General features: G+C 42.1%; 1 protein-coding gene across 1 annotated transcript; it reads left to right on the forward strand.

The window, feature by feature from the left end:
• The first annotated feature begins 1,379 nt into the window (after nucleotides 1-1,379).
• Nucleotides 1,380-15,029, forward strand: cdc42ep4a (CDC42 effector protein (Rho GTPase binding) 4a). Its single transcript, XM_030789798.1, has 2 exons — nucleotides 1,380-1,628; nucleotides 11,446-15,029. Exon 2 carries the CDS (start codon nucleotides 11,637-11,639, stop codon nucleotides 12,699-12,701), a length of 1,065 nt encoding a protein of 354 aa, XP_030645658.1. The 5' UTR covers nucleotides 1,380-1,628; nucleotides 11,446-11,636; the 3' UTR covers nucleotides 12,702-15,029.
• Nucleotides 15,030-19,409: the final 4,380 nt, after the last annotated feature.

Raw genomic sequence — 19,409 nt, forward strand, 5'->3', positions numbered from 1 at the left:
CGGGGCAGCGCCGATCATTTGATATTTAGCAAAGAGTGGGTTTTTTTGGGGGGGGGCGGGTTACAAACTTTCTTCAGAAAGCAGTCTGCAATAGATACAAGTTAGTCTGGGTTTGGGTTTGAGTTTTTATTTCTCAAACTTTTTCTTAAATCTAATGCAAGTAACAGTGAGGTAGCAACAGCTTATTAGAGGTCAGCATACAGCCCTGCCATCCAAGTGCTGGATGGGACAGAAAGTTCTGGAATCACTGCCAAATGGAGGAAATGCCTCTTAAATACAAATGAAGGACTTTGACCTTTCTCATACTGCCTGCCAAAGAGTCAGTTTGATCACCACTCAAATACTGATTAATTTAAAAAAAAATGATAAAGCAATGGTTTCTATTCAAAAGTAGTCTTTTGTTATAACTGTTAAGATATACAATCTGCAGCATTTTACAAATCACAGTCAACACAGCTATGTTCTGAGACTGATAAGAAAAGGGCAGAGAAGAGGGTGGATTTAGTTAAAGATTTTTTTTTTTAATCACACATTCTTTAGATCACCTTTCACAGTGCAAAACGTCTGCCTTAACAGAGACTTGTAGCTGACCTTGACAACAGTATGACCATTGATAATGATCTAACCATCCATGCATTCCATTATTCTTAAGTCATTGTGCTCAAGGCCTTGTCCTGTAAGTAGATACTTTAGCATTTGGCCTGTGGTAGAGGTGTAAATTACCCATAATTGGCTTTAGTCAATTGTTTCCTTTGGAATACACAAATACCCATTAGTGCCCAAGGGTACTGGCTAGACCTTCAGACAAGGTGAATAACAATGGTTCAACCACAAATGACAGTAAATTCCATTTCAAAGACAAAACCAGCATGCTTTTTATGACATAGAGGAAATTGTAGTTGATTTGCGTTCAATATTTTGATTGCATGTTAACAAAAATGCATATGGTCTCCTAATTTTCATTGTGGCCTTATCAAATGTGGCATCTTACAAAAAAGTTTGGTCTATAGAACCGTGGGGAAACGTGTGTGTTGTAATAATCTAGGCTTTGACTGATTTTCAGTTTTCAGACCATTAAAAATGGTAGATAGACAGTTGTACCTTTTGACTAATTTTTAATTCCCTGATTAAAATGTAACTTTTTGGAACATATCAAATGCATTACTCATTTTTTGTGTAAATTAATTTCATTACTCGAAGTCAAAACGAGCCCGATAGTAAACATTACCCCTGAATTTGATATTGGCTTTGTTAGGCTCGGGCCACGCGGTCACCCGTTTTAGCACTGTTTCTTTAAAAGCACCGTGTTGGAGGCGTGTCCAAGGAGAGAAAGGGGAGAATTGAATGAGTTGTTGCACCAGTAGTACGCAACCCTTACACTGCATAACAGGAAGGATGCGGTGTGCAGTGCATGGACCAGCGACTTGTGAACTTTCGAAAAATTAAGGGAAATTGTCTGACACCTCAGGTTTGAAGAAAAGAACGAAAAGAAACAGCCAGGACTCAACAATGCGTTTATTTGCAAATGAAGCGCTCTTAAGTGAATGATAAACTAACTGCTGTATCCATGAGCACAGGAGCCTTTCTATCTTCGTTTGGACCGCGGAAAAATTATAGCCGAACTAACGGTAAGTTATCAGTAACTCAGGCGTTGACTATACGCACGGCGCATGACTTCTCTGGCAGCTTATCCCTCTGTGTGTGTGTGTTTTAAAATAATTAACAGGAAATACAAACAGCATTAGATCCATTTACAAGCTTTTACAGTTACAACCTTGTCTCTTAAGGATGAAAGTAACCTCACAAATCACTTAATATATATTAGGTAAACTTGACTGAGCATTGCGTATTTGGTTCAGTGAGGTCAGCTGAATCGGCTGTCTCTCGGTACCCTCTGACTTGCATCCGTGTTTAGAGCAAGTGAGGCAATGGGAGTGTCACTCAACCTGACAAAGATATTTACTGTTCGGCTCAACAGAATCGCGTCCGTGTGCTCACACAAATTAAGTCACTGGTATTGGTTTTTCATTTCATTTTATTTCCGTTCTTTGAACAATTTCTACTGAGTTTACTCGTTTCCCTTTTTGTTCGTTCATCACCGTGTCCACATGGTAGGCGTGGGCATGTTGTATTTCAGTGATGGTACATTGTTCTCCCGTGGGTCGTTTTCTCCCTTGTTCATCGTCGTACGGTAGAATAATTTTCACAGTATTGAAATAACACAACCTGTTATCATTTCTAAATTGCTCATTTCCGAACTTTTTGCTCTGTGTATAGAAGGACTCTTTAAATACATCGCAGTAATGCCCCCACAGGCTGTTTTCCATTGTGTACTAAATCTGTGGAACGAATATTATTTATTCATTATTTCCTCTTGTCATGAAAACTAAAAATGTGTATTGTTAGTGGATATGGGCATTGGTGCTGCGCTCAGTGGGGCCTCTCTGAGGCTGCACCCAGGTCATAACAGCCAGTTATGTTAGCAGGAATGAACTGCATGATGATGTTTCTGTGGTTGACATTGATTGTTATGTTAGTGTTTAAATATCATGTCTTGTGCAAAGTTACCACTGCCCTGAGATGACAGCCTTATCTTCTTTAATATTGCTCACACTGAAATTAGGAAAATAAACCAGTTCAGTGCTGTTGGATAAACAGATAATGTCTAATATCTTCACGATTTTTTACTCAGAGAGAGAGAGAGACTGTGCATGTGTGTCAGTTTCATAACTTCAGGACCCAAAGTTGTGTACTGTTATTATTCTGTGTCCACTGGTACTCTGGTCAATGTGCATCCCATTTTTCCAGTTCATTACTCCCACTTCCAACCATCCCCTTTACAAACATAGCAGAGCCATTTCGTGTCACTGGGCATAGATGGCATGGCACGATATTCCAGTGAACAGGCATAAAGGTTCTGAGCACATGCCTGGTTGTCTTATTGTGTTGGAACCATAATTGTGGTTTCAGACATTCATTTCCTAAGTCTGAACATTGTTCCTAGCAAGTCTGTATTGAAAAAAATGCAGACTAATATTTTTGTTGTTGTTGTTGTTGTTGTTGTTGTTTTGTGTTCTACGTGTCCCAAGAGTTATGGTCTTCTCTTTGCCCATTTTTTTCTGTCTCTCTGTTTTTTTGTAGTCATGCTGCAGTCAGTCTTTTTGCAAGGCAGGGCATTAGCAGTGCGTCAAAAAACTGGACTGTCTTATTGCTTAGACACATGTCAAGCTTAGCTGCACACTGTAATTGGTCTTGGTGGTCTCTGAAACTTAATCATCTTGATCTTAAAAGGCAACATGTACATATTCCACACAGTATTCTGCAAGTCACTGCACCAAAAAACCCTCAGTGCACTGTGTCTGAGGACATTATTGGCCTTTTTCCAGCAGATCTTCTTAGACTGAAAATAATGTGGCATTTACACACTCAGTGTAGGTTTGTAAGACTGGAGAAGAACAGCTGTCTGACTGAGACTCAGTTGCCCATCAGAATTAAGCAGAGGAAGTTACTGTTGCTGGTTGTTATCTGATAATCTTTTCTGTTCAATAGAATAAACGAGTCCACGGATTCTTCGGTTCATATGTAAACATTTTTCTGCCGTTATGTAATTCTGTTTTCTCTCATTTCGACTGTGGCATGAATCTCAGGGTTTCACGGTGAGTTCTTTGTTTGAACAAGTCAGTGGATGGCCTTTGACTCCACAGTTATGTCTGTTTGTGTGTGGCAACGCAAATGTCCAACTGGTTCACATTCCAGGAAACTCCAGCACAAACTCCCCACCCCCCCCCCCCCCCCCCTCTGCTTTGCGTTCTACATCAGTAAACAAGTGGGAACAGCACTGAGCTCATTTTGCATGACATGGTGGATTAATTTCTGATGGACCTTAGAAAGACTGACAATTAGCACAGTTCAGTTGCTATGATAAAAGAGAACACGAGAACATACGGGATGTGTATCAGAACCACTCGATCCACTGAAGCAGTTCACGTACATATAAAAATTACAGCATTTTTTTTTGTCGTTACATTGGATCACCTAATGCCATATGCAGGAGCTGCACTCAACTCTGTCCAGCTCCTCATCTAACTCTGTTTCACAGTTCATTGGCTGACCTGTTAGAAGTTTATAGAACCTCATTGAGTAAACATCGGACTAAGCTGAGTTCCTCAGGTGTTTCACCTGTCAGCTGCTGAATGGGTCTAGCTTTGGCTCTAAACTTTCTGTTTGCCTTTATTGTCGTGACCTGTCTGGGAATGAATGAAGTAGAGGAAGCAGCGTGTTGACTCAAAGGTTTTATTTTTCTTCTGAATTCAAAATGCTTTCCAAAGCAAATAACACTCAGAATTAATGGCACAACTGTGTGGCTGCATTGTTAATCTGACTATGCATCTCTTCTAACTTTCCAGCCAAGTAGTGCAACTCTTTTTCTTAGGTTGTTGCCAGTGCTTCTGGGGCAAATTAAAGCTGGATTTTTCTTCTAAGAAAACTTCTTTTCTTCAGTCTGCTTGGCTGAGCATTTCAACTTGAGTGGCTAGTTGGTGCGAAAAGTTTCTGTTATCAGAGCTTTGTCAACACTACATTTTAGGTTATACACAGTCCTGCACAAATACACACACACACACACACTCATACTCATTCCCTTTCATCTGCAGTAGTAGAGAGGAGCTGACAGCTGTCTGATCAGGCCAGAGAGTGTGAACATGGAGCCTCAGTGCTTTCATGCTGCAGTTGCTGAATCCCATAATTTACACATTCCTGAAATCGTGGAGCAGGAGGCAATTTTTTTTTTTTTTTTTTTTACAAAGACATTTTTACCAACAGGCATTACCACAGCACACCTGGTCATGTTCTGAGAAGTACCTGTGAGGTTCACACTTGAAAGAGAAAGTCCCACTGGTCAGTAAAACTAACCCTAGCCTCAGTATTACTGTTATCGATTATAGGTTGTGATATTGGTTGTTTTTTTTTTGTTTCATCGTAAATGACCATGGGTGATTTAGCGTTCGTGTGAACCACCCTGAAGGCATTGTAGTTTACTTTGCTGGTTATTACCTTAATTAGTGGATGACGTCTGTGTCATGTGAAAACGTGGCCTGTTTACTGAAGGCTTGTTTGTTTGTTTTTATGTGAGATCAGAAATGTAGTATATGATGTGTTTATGTGTGTGAATGGGCAGGAAGGGCTGATATCCGCTGGGATGGGAGGATTGAGTGGCTCATACACGCCCAGCCCTTCCTGTCTGGAGCTCCCATCTCAAACCCTGCACCCTTAATCTCTCTCTCTCTCTCTCTCTCTCTCTCCTCCTCTCCCTATGATGTCTTCTCTTTGTTTATGCATTGCGCGTTTTCCCAGTCTCAGTGATTGAGACCTCATCTCATTCGTCTTTGAAATGAAGTCAGACTGCATCCATCCACTGTGTCCATAAACCATCATATGCACCATAAACCATAATGCGCTCCATAAACGTATTTGTTATCTGGATCAGTCCATGGTCGAGCTTTGATGAAGCTTTTTAAGAAATGGAGCTCCTCTTTTTTCTTTTTTTTTCTACATCACTTAGTGGTCAAAGAGAAATCTTTTTCACTTAGTTAGGCCTTTCACAATTCGGTCGACTGCTGAGTGGTACGTCAAGAAGCAAGAATATGTAGTGTGTGAAGCTGTTAGTTGCATTTCAGACTGATTTGAGATAGAAAAAACACCCCCCCAAGCAGCCATGTAAGGTCAACGGCTGTACAGACATCCGCTGAATTTGAGAACGTTTACCGGCTGGCTTAGCTTATCGACTCCTTCTGTCCTATCTACTCCACCAGGTCTCCACGCCTGGCCTGCTTCAGTTCTGTCTCTCAGTGCGTCCAAGCGAAACTCTCTCTCGTCCTCGCCTGCTTTCACATTCACGGCAGCTTTGTTTATCTAAACAAATGAAGCTTATTTTTGACTCACATGCTACGCTTTCGGTGTGATGTTTTTTGCCTGACTGTCTCCTGTGGCGATGGGCCTCCATCTCTCGGATGCTAAACAACCTTTTCTTTTTTTTCTTTTTTTTTTTTTTCCTTTGGTCTCTCAGCTGTGCTCACTCAAATGTGTGACCTAAGCCAGCAGCGAAACAGGACAGCGATAAGGATATTTATTGCTCCGTCTGCAGGGCGCAAGTCATAAAAATGAGAGAAAGATGTCCTTTATGTTTTTATGCTTTTTTGTGAGGTTTTTTTTTTTTTCTTGTTACCAGTGAGTGTTTCTTGCTGCAGGGATGTTCCCTCTGGAAACATGCTTCTCATTGGCCATCTGCTGTCATTAACAAGGCCTTTCTGATCTGCACTGGTCATTTATCGCCTGTCTGTTACTCTCTCTCCATCTCCTCTTGACCTTTTTCCTCGTAATGGCTTCGCCTGTTTTTTTTTTTTTTTTTTTTTTTTTTTGCTTTGTTTTTTTTTTGTGTCCTCAGGGCTTTTGTCATAGTTTCCCTGTCCTTCTGTGTTCGAACGTAGCTGGTATTTTGATGAGCCCTCACCGGACCACTATCCGTAAACATTCCCTGAAAATATTTTTCAAAAATATTTTCAGTTGGAACAGGCTCTCAGATGTACGTGGCCGATAGCTCAATTTTGAGGTAACAATGGGTTTTTGTGAAAAAAGAAAAAAAAATTCGACCATGAATTGTGTGGGTATTTCTACAGAAGGAATTTGTGGTTTTTCTATTTTAATCTGTTTACAGATTCTTCCATTTAGCATAATGATTATATGAAGCTTTGTTTCATTCAGCGCGATCAACAGTTGTTGTTTTGTTTTTCACCGTTCGAATGGTGTGTCACTCTGATATGGGCCTGCTTTTGTTCACGTTTGTTTTTCTCCATTTTTTGAACAAACCGTTAAATGTACACAGAGCGAGCGGTTATGACCCCAGCAGATCTGAACATGAGAGTTAGGGCCCGTCTCTGTACGTCGTATGGTGTGACAGTGAGCGCAGACGCATCAGGCCCTCTTGTGACATGATGGTAATTTCACAGATGCGAGTGCCACTCGTCACGCTGTGGTGTGAGGTTAGGCGCCTGTGAGGTTAGGCGCGTGCAGGGGGAATGAACGTTAAAGAGCTCACGCAGCGGTAGAGGGTGTTAAGATCAGCAGCTTTTATACGCTCTGCTGACCTGAGGGACTCATTGTTTGGTTAATCTTTTGTGCGTACAGTGCTAATTAAGAGTGTGTGTAACAATAGCTGAAGTTTATATGATCCCTGTTGTTCAGAGAATCAGTTGATAGTCTGCTCTGAAACCGGCCAGGCCGAATGGCGTAGCAGAGTTGGTTTTGGTACATTCTGAGATTGGCTGAGTCTACCTTCCTATGGAGAACTTGACAGACAAATGATTTGATCAGCTGTTTCTATTATTCTGTTGTCCTCATCTAATTTTTACCTAATCACATTTAAATTAGGTGGACAAGATGGACTCCAATATGGACTAAATGATTTAGAATTAAGATGAAGGCATTCTGACAATCACTCTCTCTAGTGATTCTCAAATACGCTGGCAGTAATGTATTTAAAGACTCATTTAATCTGAGCTCTAGGCCAACCTTTAATGGATTGCTTCCATTATAAAACCAATTAAAATAGCTTCCATATGTATGGTATCAAAGATCTCCTGACACGCAGTAGTGTAACGTGAGCTGTGGCATATGTGGCCATCCCGTCTGGCCATCCCAGATCTTTCTGACAATCTGTCCAGATCAGTGGCTTCTAATGGCTTAGCCAGACAGCCCTGACCCAGCTGGCTGCTCCTGCCACTATGCTGCATTGTTTGGGTTCAAAAAGGGTGATCAATGTAGAGGGATTGATCTCCAAGAGGAAATGATCAATATTCAGTTAAGGAGATGGAATCAGTCAGACTTGTTTATGAATTGTGCGTGTGCGTGCGTGTGCGTGCGTGTGCGTGCGTGTGCGTGCGTGCGTGTGCGTGCGTGCGTGTGTGTGTGTGTGTGTGTGTGTGTGTGTGTGTGTGTGTGTGTGTGTGTGTGTGCGTGCGCGTGCACGTGTGTGTGTGTTGTCAAGGCATGTTAGGAGAGTGTGTGTATGCGTCTGTGTCTGTGTATGTGTGCACGCGCGTGTGTAAGTAAGTAAGATTGAGTAAGACTGAGTACACATGAATGGTTGTAATGAAAATGACATTGACTGGTGAAGAAAATCATAAATAAAATAGCTGTGGGTCATATTTTCCCAAAGTATAATTCTCTAAAGAGCTGTCAGGGACCAATATAGTCGCACTGAAGTGTATGATGGTAATGGATGTGACTAAGCATTGTTCTTAATTTGAGTGTACAGCTCTCTTTGATGGATGTCCGACTGTGTTCTCTGACAGGATCTCTGCTCAGGCAGGAACCAACTTCTCCACTGATCAACAGTGGATCATTCACTGTCTGAGTGCTAGGAGTCACTCAGCCCTTTTGTTTGATTCATAACAGCTGTTTGTTCATGGAGACCAAGATCCCTGTTACCCCTCTGTTAGAGGCTCACGCTCGTGTTCTAGAAGTAGCCTCTAGACCGTGTACTTGTTTTGTTTCTAAGTTTTATCAGCAGCTGAGTGTTACTTCTATGATTATGGTTTCAGCATTCTGTTTCAGGTTCTTTTAGCAGGGCTCTAACTGCTCTAATGCGTTGTTGAGTAAATTTCAGAATGAGGAAAAGCGCACCCGGTGGGACGTGTTCTCGGATAAGCTTCTGGAATTTAGATCTCCAACCAGTCGTTCAAAGCAAGGGGCGGAAGATGTCTGGTTGTCAAAATGGTCAGAGACAAGAGCCTCTCCCTGTGCGTGTACGGGTGTGTGTGTGTGCGTGTGTGTGTGCGTGTGTGTGTGTGCGTGTGTGTGTGCGTGTGTGTGTGTGTGTATACATGACTTATGCTTGTGTGTATGCATGCATTCATGTCTGCCTACGCCTGTGTGTTTGTATATATGATTCTCTAAGTCTCTTAAACCCACTGAGGGTCAGAGAGCAGTATGTATAGGGTAGACATCCTCTTGAGGGACTGGGGAGTGTTTAGTCTGTGTGGGACTCATGTTAAATGTAGGGTAGTGCAAAGTGAGCCCCCCGCTGGTCTGCTTTGCTCTGTATGCTGAGAGAGATGTTGTGAGAGTGTGTTTGTAAAGTCAGTCACCCCCCCTCTAAGGGCCTTTGTTTCCCACGCTGCCTTCTCATGCTTCCCTCCTCTCCCTATATTCACACACAGCTATAAATAAACTTCACTCCCTGCTCACGTCTGATACCAAAACCAGTTTAGTGACAAGGAGGAGATCGCTATTAGCCCCTCTTGTTTCCTGCAAGTCATGAGGAGTTTGCGGTGATATATGTGTGGTATAGTAAGGATAGAGTATTGGGAGGGATTGGGTTGGTGTGTTGAGTCATCACTGTGAACTACTGCAGGGTGGCATGGGATTTGTGTGTGTGTGTGTGTGTGTGTGTGTGGTTGTGTGGTTGTGTGCTGCTTGTTTTTCTTCACATGAGTGCCACCCAGTTGCAGTGTCTCATACACACACCGCATTGTTTTTGTGGAATGCCTTGCAACATTGCTTCATATCATCGAGCTACTTACCAAAGACGTAGTGTGGTATGCTACTCAGATGTTCTTATTTATATCTTTATAATTTTATATCTTAGACCTATAGATTATATCCTGTCCTCTGTTTGGTTACTTTTGAAAATGTGAGTTTTTAATAAATATAGTCTATACATATAAATGATTATCAGTCTTACAGCTGAAATGGTGAAAATGGGATTGTTGAATAGATCTTTGAATTGTGTGTGCATTTGTGCATGCATTTGTGTGTGTGTGTGTGTGTGTGTGTGTCTGTCTGTCTGTCTGTCTGTCTATCTGTTTGTCATTGGTCCATGTACTGAGGGCTGTCATGGAAACAGGCCAAAGAACTTGTCAGAGCTGCAGGGCTTTGTGTCTGATTGGCTGAATCTGAGCCACATGTACTTGCCTTAAGGGAGGATGCCGTCTGCATGGAGTCATTTTAGAACAGAAAAGAATATCTTATGTTCATACAGAGAGAGATGATCTTATTGCTCAAGAATTAAGATCTATATATTAAGAGCTATGTACAGATGATCTGTAAATGGACATGTTTATAATGCAAGGAAAATACTCTTTGATTTAAGCAAAGGTCACAGTTTCACAAAGGAGACAGTAAAATACATGGCACCTGTTTTTTTTTTGTTTTTTCGTAGACTGTCACAGCATCATGGACAACCTCAAACCTGAATACAGAGAGTAGGCAACTTCTCCTTTGCGTCTGCCGTTGCTTTTTTTTTTTTTTTTTTTTTCTAAGGTCTAATGACAGGAAACGCACTTTGCTTATAGTGGGTTGTTGCCATAGAGACACACTCAGGTATGGGTATAATCAGGAAGTGCTGACGGAGAAAGATGCAGACAGAAAGAGGTCAATGCCTGCCCGGATTTAACAACCAAATCTGCCAAGCCGCTACCTTACGGAAACCCAGACTCCATGAATATTTCATTAGTGTTTGGCAGGCGGAACCTGTAGAGGCTACTACATGCCCTGACTACCTTTCACTGGAAGGAATGTAAGCTTAATGAGTTGAGAATAGTGCCATAGATTAAAGGAGTGTGTGATGAAGCAGAGCAGAAGATTGTCGGTATTGCCAAAGGTGTTTGTGTAACTTATGATGAAACCTTTTTTTTTCCCCCCTTTTGACCTTACTGCCTCTGTCCCTGTTCATCAATACCAGCCAGATTGGGCCCATCTGATATGGGTCACCTAGTGGTTTGTGTGTTCAGCTATGGTAACATCAGAAGCTAATTCTGCTTAATCTTAGTAAAAAATCTATTCCTGCAATACACCACTGGCCTTGCTTTGTTGATTTATTCCGTTGCAGTGTGCTTTAGAGTACTACGTTTGAAGAATTCTTAAACATGTTTCTGTTTATAATTTCCTTTGAAGAGCATGTTTTTATTCCATGTTTATTTGTACTGGCAGACAAGGATCTTCATACATGCAGACAGTGCACTGACGTTACTGAGGCTACGTGGTCTGTCAGGACTCTGTGTTCTGTCCTCATTGCTTATCTTTCTACTGATTAAACCTGCTCACGTCGTCTGGCCTTTTGGGACAGCCGATCCACTTGAATCCTGGGAAATGTCACACCTGACTTCTGTAGCCTGTGAGGCTCAGGGAAAATTGGGAATGGTAGCAATCTTTCTTCCTGGAATGTTTCTGGACCACTTTACAGATAACGGATTCTGCATATTGCCCTGCGCTTCCTCCTTGTCTGAATTAATCTGTCAACAAGGAAATGAATGATTTAGCATTAACCTTGACGTAATTTTGTTGATTTAGCCCTGAGTTTTGCCAAGATTTGTAGAGACTCCCGCTGCCAACAGTGGTTTCTGTTCCAAATCTAACGTTGTTTTTGTATTTTTTTTTTTCTATCTGCAGATTGATTAACACCTGTCAAGAAGCAGAGTCATCTCTGACACAACAACGATCATAGCCAGCCTGGATGTGGCTGCACTTTCATAACCCTTAACACACTTCACAGGCCCTTTAAAAGTTTAGAGTATCAGAACATCTTCAACATTACTGGACTATAAACTCGTGTTTGTGTGACGTCAGACAACCCAGGCAGGATGCCCATCCTTAAGCAACTAGTGGCTGGCTCATCGCAGACCAAACGACGTTCTCGAATGGACCTGACCACAGAGATGATAAGCGCTCCTTTAGGGGATTTCCGCCACACCATGCACGTGGGCCGCAGCGGAGACGCATTTGGTGACACCTCGTTCCTCAGCAGCCACTCTGGAGAGCCACCGAGGGAGACCAGAGCTTTCCCCCGCTCCCCCAAACCAGGCCTGCTGACCCGCACCTTCAAGGCCAGCAAACGTTCCCAATCTGTCACCCGTGTGGACAAGAGAGAGAACTTGTTAGTGCCCCCTGATGGTTCACCCACGTTCGTGAAGAACGCCATGTCCTTGCCTTTCCTCAATGATGAAAATGGAGGGCAAGGAGATGGAGGCAGGGCGCTGAAGAGCCTCTCCTCTAGCCCCATGAAGCAGCAACCTTCTAACGGAGCAACCGGGCACGTTCTTGACCTGGAGATGCATGAACAACTCTTTGGGGAGCTCACTGACCTACGTTCTATCCCACAGTTCAATGGGGGAGGACTGAAGAAGGCGGAGTCTGTCATGTCATTCCATGTTGACCTGGGCCCCTCCATGCTGGGGGACATTCTGGGAGTCATGGAGAAGGAGGATGATGACCTGGGCTTTGAGGAGGGAAAAAGTAGCGAAGGACGTGCTTCTCCTCCTCTCAGCGCTCAGGGAGGAGACGAAGAGGAGCAGGCAGAGGAGGAGGAGGAGGAAGAGGAGGAGGCAGAGGAGGAGGAAGACGTGGTGACATTGAACAAAGAGGAGCAGCCAAAGGAAGCAGAGGTGGAGATCAATGACCAGCCTCCAACTTCAGTGGATCCAGAGAACCAGGTGGAGACCCATGACTCTCCCAAACTCCAACCTACACATCAACAGCATCTCGACAGCTGCTCTGTGTCCAGTTCAAGTTCTGCCGCCTTGGAGGAGAAACCAGCCAGCCAGAAAAACGAGGGAGACACAGACAGCACCAACTACTATTCTCACCAAGGAGACGAAGGAGCCTTCTCCTCCTTTTTAGAGGACGAAGATGACGAAATCCGTGTATGAGACTCAACGAGCATTGTCAAAGCCAACTCAGAGCGGCGGGAAAAAAAAGAGTACAGTTCAGACTAAGTTTGACAGGCGTCGACAGTACCGTGACTATGCTAATCAGAAACAGAAACCACAGGACTGCTGTCAGTCAAGGCCAGACTGATGCGCTCTGGTTCCCCTATCTCTGAGAAGAGAGAAAAGGATAGGCTGCACTCACTGCTGAGACTCAGACCACATAACCATCTTTCACACCCTCCACTCATTGTCAGCTCAGCAGCTCTGCCTGTTTGTTTTGAGATGGGACTGATATGGAAGACGATTTCCGTCTGCACTCATTTAAAGAACGCAGCACAGTGGTTTCAGACTGTATTGGGACAGTGATATAAATATGTCCCAATCAAATGTTAAACACTGAAAAAAATCCCAAACTGAAGCATACCTTGCGTAACCTATTCACTCTGTGCACACAACGCCCTCATCTCACCCTGTGTCTTTCCGAAGGTCACGGTCTGTTAGTTCTGGATGAGGTCTGGGATATAAATCTTTTTTTTTTTCTTTCTCCACAGTGACTGGTCTTGCTCTAGTGGTGACCAGTCCCTGCTCATAAAACAGGGTTGTTTAGTCCCGCTTCTGCTAATGTAAAAATCGGGGGGGGGGGGGGGGGTCCGGATTTAAAATCACAACAGAAGGAGAACCAGAGATAGTGCTATTAGATTATGTGATAAAGAACCCCAGGCCCTGCATGCATGCTCTTGCCTGTGTTCAATCTCTGTCTGAAAGCCATACGATGTCAAGGAGAAGACTCAGAGACAGGAGCCAGAGGTAGCGGAGGCCTCCCTGGTTTATGCAGGGTGACTCGGTTACACATCCGGTAACGTTGTGCAGTGACATGCAAAAAAACAAAAAAAGAAAGAAAGAAAAAAATTCCCACACTAAAGAGTCTGATCTGGTTAATGGCGGAAGCTGTAAGTGGGGTGGGGTGGATTTGTCGGCCAGAGGTGTTCGTGGGCAGACTGGAGAAGAGGTTAACAGGTTTTTACCTTTATCAGGACTGATTGTGTTGTATGTCGGTGTTCACTGTTTTTTTTTTTGTTTTTTTTTTTCCTTCTCTTCTGTTTGCTTTCAAACACAAAGTATCTGTCTTTTCTCACCACTTCCTTCCTTTCTATTCACATGACAGGATCTCAGTAGCTCTCTGTGTATGTAATAAAGTATAAGAGCCGTTCTCTGCGTCTGCGTCTCCTCCAAGAGAGCTCACCTTCCACGTCCTTGATTAGTCCAAAACTGTCAGTGTGAGACTAAGCGAAGCCATCCATGTGAGATCTAGTTTTGCTCTTTATGTAAATTATAATATTAATTTAAGTGCGTCCATTGCATTAATCTACCTGACTGGTTTATGTGTGACCAGGAGCAAGGGCTTGTCACCATGAATTTTAGCCTTATTATCGCTCAAGATACCTTAAGAAGATACAGCTGCGTGAGTGTGTTTGTGTGTTTGTGTGCATGTGTAACTTACACTATTTAGCAACACAGACACTAACTTTTGGTTAAGTTTAGTCCTGCAGTTGCTCAGTGACTTATCTCTTGTCAGATAGTGGTTCATTGAAGCAGCGCTGTTTTCTGTTGTCTTTTTTAGGTGAGGGCTTAGGTGACTTGTACTCTGAAAAGCTACTGTCAGATTGCAGCCAGCTGAAGTTTTGTGGTATTCTGACTAGCAGAACTGATTCACAGGAGGGTTTTTTTTCAGCCTTAAGTAGCAATTACAGAAGTGCCAAATTTAATCTAGCCTAGAGTCTTAAATTACACAGACTACTGAATATCATTAAACATGGGATTTCTGAGGGGTTCTCCCGTCTTTATTTTAGGATAGTCAAATCCTGGGGCTAAACAAGAAGAATTTTCTTATGTTAATACGGTTTGAAATACGGGAGAGTGGCGGCGTTACTATTGTAAATTGAAAATATCAGAATATAAATACAGAGGGAAACTATATGTCAACAAGTCAAAAGCATCTACATGATCTTATTTTGTGTCTAAACTTTTTTTTTTTTTTTATTTTGGGTTAAAAATATGGAAAAATATACCCTGATATTCCAGCTTTATCTGCAATGAGAGACAAGACATTTTTAAGAGTGTGTGACAGACAGATTAACTGACTGTTTCTGTTTGAGATATGGATGAAAGCTGTGTGTTTTTTCTGATATTGTATAGATAATACTGTTCATTACCCTCTTATTGGTCTGTTCCTACTTTTATGTGTTATAATTATGTACAGTATTATGCTTTGCATTCTTCTGCGCTATAATTGCTATATTTTTCAATAAAGGAGAAAAGTTGTCATTACTAAACATATCAGCCCTTTAATTTGTGATAATAAAGAAATAAATGAATGAGTAAGCAAGCAAGCTTCTGATGGCTTACGACTTAATGTTCAATGATCAAATCTCTTCACAATCAAACTATTGATTTCAACAAGATGAACCGTTAAAAAACAAAAAACGGCCCGTGTAATTTTGTCTGAACTTGTCTGATTTTGCTGTCAGACTTAGGTTTTGATGTTATTTTCAAGAATGTGAGCATCAGTTTTTCTGATCATTCGTTTTCCATCTTGCAGCTGTGCCTGGCTCCCTATGGAGCAGGGTCGTGGGTGGGGGAGGGGTGTGAGAGAGAGAGGGGACTAGAGCCACTGGGAATGGATATTGGGGATGGAAATGTCTTTGTCCTGCCTGGGTGGATGAACACAAATGCAATGTGACGCTACCTCATGAGGCAGATTTTTTTAGGAGGCTGTGGATGGGCTCAAGGGAGCCCTCAATTTGTCAACGCTCACTGCACCAAAAGTGTAAACGAAGCTCTCTTTATCATGCCTCACCACACATACCTTCTGTCTGCTCCCAAATTCTGCCATGCTCCCCGTATTAAAGATTCATTTAAAAACCCTCTTCCGTTTTTCTTTTACCTGCCACACCCCTGCCTAATCTCTCTATTCTGCTCTCTCTCTCTCTCTCTCCTTCTTTCTCTGTCTCCCCAGTTCAGTTATGTTCTCTCAAACATTTTTCATTTCAAGTGTAAGCCTCTAAACCTGGACAACTCAAAGCCATTATCCTCTTCTTCTTCTTTCTCCCTACCCCCCCCCCCCCCCCACCTCCACTTCAGTTATGTTCTCTCAAACAACATCTCTCAATTTAAGTGTATGTATAAGTCTCTAAACTTGGACAACTCAAGGCCATTATCTTCTTCTTCCCTTCTTCTCTCTTTTGCTCTCTCTTTCTCTTTCTTTCCTCTCTCCCTCTCTCCACCTCAGTTATGTTCTCTCAAACAACATTCCTCAGTTTAAGTGTATGTGTTAGTCTCTAAACCTGGACAACTCGAAGCCATTATCTTCCACTCTCATCCTAAAGGGGATTTGTATTGATTGTGTTTTAAAATAGGCAAAGTGGCTCTATTGATCTGTTTTCTGTCCCTTTCATTGTGTTAACAGCTTGTCCCCAGTATAGGTTGGCTGAGAGCACATAAGGACCACATAGTTTAGACCAGTTTTTCATTGTCACACGTAAAAAAAATTGTGTTTTTTATGCATTGGAGAATCAACGAGTGCCTAAGTTAAAATTATTGTTATCTTCTGCCACCTACTGTCCATTACGTACACCTTGTGGTTAGACACTTGTAGTAATAATTATATTTTCAGTCTCGTTATTTGTGTACCTCTTTGTGTACCTCAACCTATCGTAACGCAGGTTTACAAAAAGACAACTATGTGTTAGTTTTAATTATCTGCACACGAAATTGCACGGTTTAAAGCACGCGACACAAAGTCAGTTGGTACTACATTATAGCCTATATACGGATTCATCAAATCGAAATGAACTTCCGTGTTCCTGGTGCTTATAACAAGGTGACATATGGTCAACCTCATGTTTTTCTTCAGAAATTAAGCCGATTTTGCAAACCATTCGAAATTCTGCCTTGCTGAGTTTATGGTACACCAATAGAGGTCGCTCGTGATCAACATGTGAAGCTTGACAAATGTGTTTTGCCAAATGTGCTGCCTTTTCTGCTGAATTCCGTTACGGGTGTTGCAGTTCGGAGGTAGCCGGCACGAAGAAATCTGGAACACATTAAACAACCTGCTAGTGGAGGGCAGTTTAGAGGGTGTGGGGGAGGGGATAGAGGAGGGACAGAATGTATGATTCTTCATCAACTTCTTTTCGCTGGCTTGTGCTTCCACTCCCAACACTCACACACGCACATACACACGCACATACACACGCAAGACGCTGCCCTTCTTGAATCTCAACATGACCCTCCCATTTTTTTTTTCAGTACCGAATGATTTTTTGGGGATTTCCTTTGTCTTCCGAGAACTTGTTTGTCATGAAAAAAAAAAGTGAGAATGGGGAGAAGTAGGGGAGTTTAGAATAAGAATTATCCATTTTTTTGGTGCTGATAAAATCACTAATAATTTGAAATGTCAAGCACATTTTGAGTGGCCTCAGATGCGTAGATTCTAACCACACACACCCTTCCAGTCTGTTTTCTGTTTCAAAACTGCAGAAATATACATGCAGTCACGGCAGTGACCAATGAAATATGCATACATTCACTGTAAAATAGATAGATAAATATTTTTTTTTTTTTTAAAAAGGAAAAATACAGTTGATAAAAGAGATCAGTGAAAGTAATGAAACTTTTATTTTCCTCCTCAGAATATTTTCCTCCAGTAACGCAGGACGCGACTAGCCTCTGATCAATATAAGTGTACGCTGGCTAAAGTACATGTTTTGTCTACCCTGTTTAGTCTCTCCGTGAGCACAAATAATGGGAATTTAAAAAAGACAGGACAAAAAAACATACTGTTAGTGTCTTTGTCCACTACCAATCCGAAGAGTACTCACCGTTGCCGTGGAGACAGAATATTAGAAAACGGTGCTTATGCCTTTTAGTATTTCTACTCTGCCTAAACGCTATACGGAACACACAAGTTATATATAATCATACTACGTCAAGTACTACGGCTTTTGCTCCATGTGCTAAATATGTTCTCAATATGCAGGTTTCAAGATGCTGGGTCAATATCTTTGATTTTTTACTGCCATTTGGAAAGTTTGAATATGATGATAAAACCCAATGGTTGGCTTTACACAGGATTCCTAATATACCAGAACTGCTTTTTCCATGCAGCGCTTTCCATGAAGTCCTTCAGAAAAGGAACAACTATTCTTACAAATGTTGGTGGAGCTCATTGACCGTTGGGGTGTGTGTGTGTGTGTGTGTCTGCATGCGCGCGCGCATGCAGGATGGCAAAACATAAACATTCCTCAGTCATGCACTGACCTTTGACTCTTAAACCCCAGAGACCACACGCATGGATGGGGTGGTAGAGCATAAAGTTTGGGAAAAGTTTGAAATCATCAAATTTCAGAAGAGCGGGAAAAAAACCCTTTTTCCCCCTTTCAAACTGTGACTTTGTTTAAAGTTTATTCAGATAATTGTGGTCTGATTCTTTTTAAAAGACTGACTTCAAAATATTTTCACGTACCATATTTTAGCTCTCTTTTCCTCTCTGTTCTCTCTAGGGTACCTGTTGCAATAACCCATTTCCTGTGTAAATCATAGCCCACTGGACCCAACTCAAATATAGTGTCTTAAATCTCTCTCTTCTACTCCATACAGAAGAACTTGCCACTTCACAAGGCTGATTACTGAAAAGATGAAATTAAAAGATCTCTAACAAATTTTTTAGAGCTCAAAATGAGTTTCTCCTTGAGCAACTTGGGTGTATCATTCAGGAAAACAGAAGTTATTATTTCAAATCTATCACTTCTGATATAGATATATTATATATTTTCATCAATCCCCTGGGACCAGTGAAACCTTTATTCAGGCTTTGTTTTAAGTCTCCACACATGGATAAGATTTTTAATAAATCCCAAATACTGATTGTTAAAACTTAGGGACAACATATTTTGCACCACCGTGTGATCTAACTGACAGCACTTAAGCCAGGCAGTGTCTCTCCCACTCTTTCCTCCTGAGTTTCTCTCATCCTGTGAGCTCCACAGACTGTGGACGGTTGGCTCTCGCTGAGGCCAGACTTGGATTGCAGTGAGCCATGAGCACAAACATATGCTATCTCTGAGATGGAAGCTCTACTGACTTTACCTGGAGGATGGCCAGAAACATTCACCATTCTCTATTCTCTACTCTCTCTCTCTCTCTCTCTCTCTCTCTCTCTCTCTCTCTCTCTCTCTCTCTCTCTCTCTGTCTATTGCTCTTTCACCTTTCTTTCATGAAGCCTCCTTATGAGGAAATTTCACACCAGCTGTACCAAAAATTTCATTTCTCAAGACAGTGGAACCCGAGAGCAGACTACCGAGAGGCGGTAGAGAGGGCTTCTGCAGCCATGATTTGAAAAGAGTTGCAAAATGGGTGTCTTAATGAAATGCCTTTCTGGAATTATGGTCATTCACACATACAGCACGTAAAGATGCAAATACATTCTCACCAAGAGAACTTCATCCCAGTGAAGATCTGGCATCTGTCTATCTCATATAAAGCTAGTCTTGTTTAGTGTTTTGTTCTGGGATGTATTCCACTATAGAGAGGCCATGCTGTTTAATGACAGGGTCAAGTCTAGTCAGGAAATGCCAAGATCACAAAGGGTCGTTTGCTTTTGGCAAAGATTGAACTTTGACCCTCCTCTCCCCTTTTTTTTCAGTTTCA

This window comes from Chanos chanos, chromosome 13, assembly GCF_902362185.1.
Source record: "Chanos chanos chromosome 13, fChaCha1.1, whole genome shotgun sequence".
NCBI classification, from domain to species: domain Eukaryota; kingdom Metazoa; phylum Chordata; class Actinopteri; order Gonorynchiformes; family Chanidae; genus Chanos; species Chanos chanos.

Bases quoted from the DNA above. Each gene is read 5' to 3' on its own strand.
- cdc42ep4a (XM_030789798.1), top strand. From the start codon at position 11,637: ATGCCCATCCTTAAGCAACTAGTGGCTGGCTCATCGCAGACCAAACGA.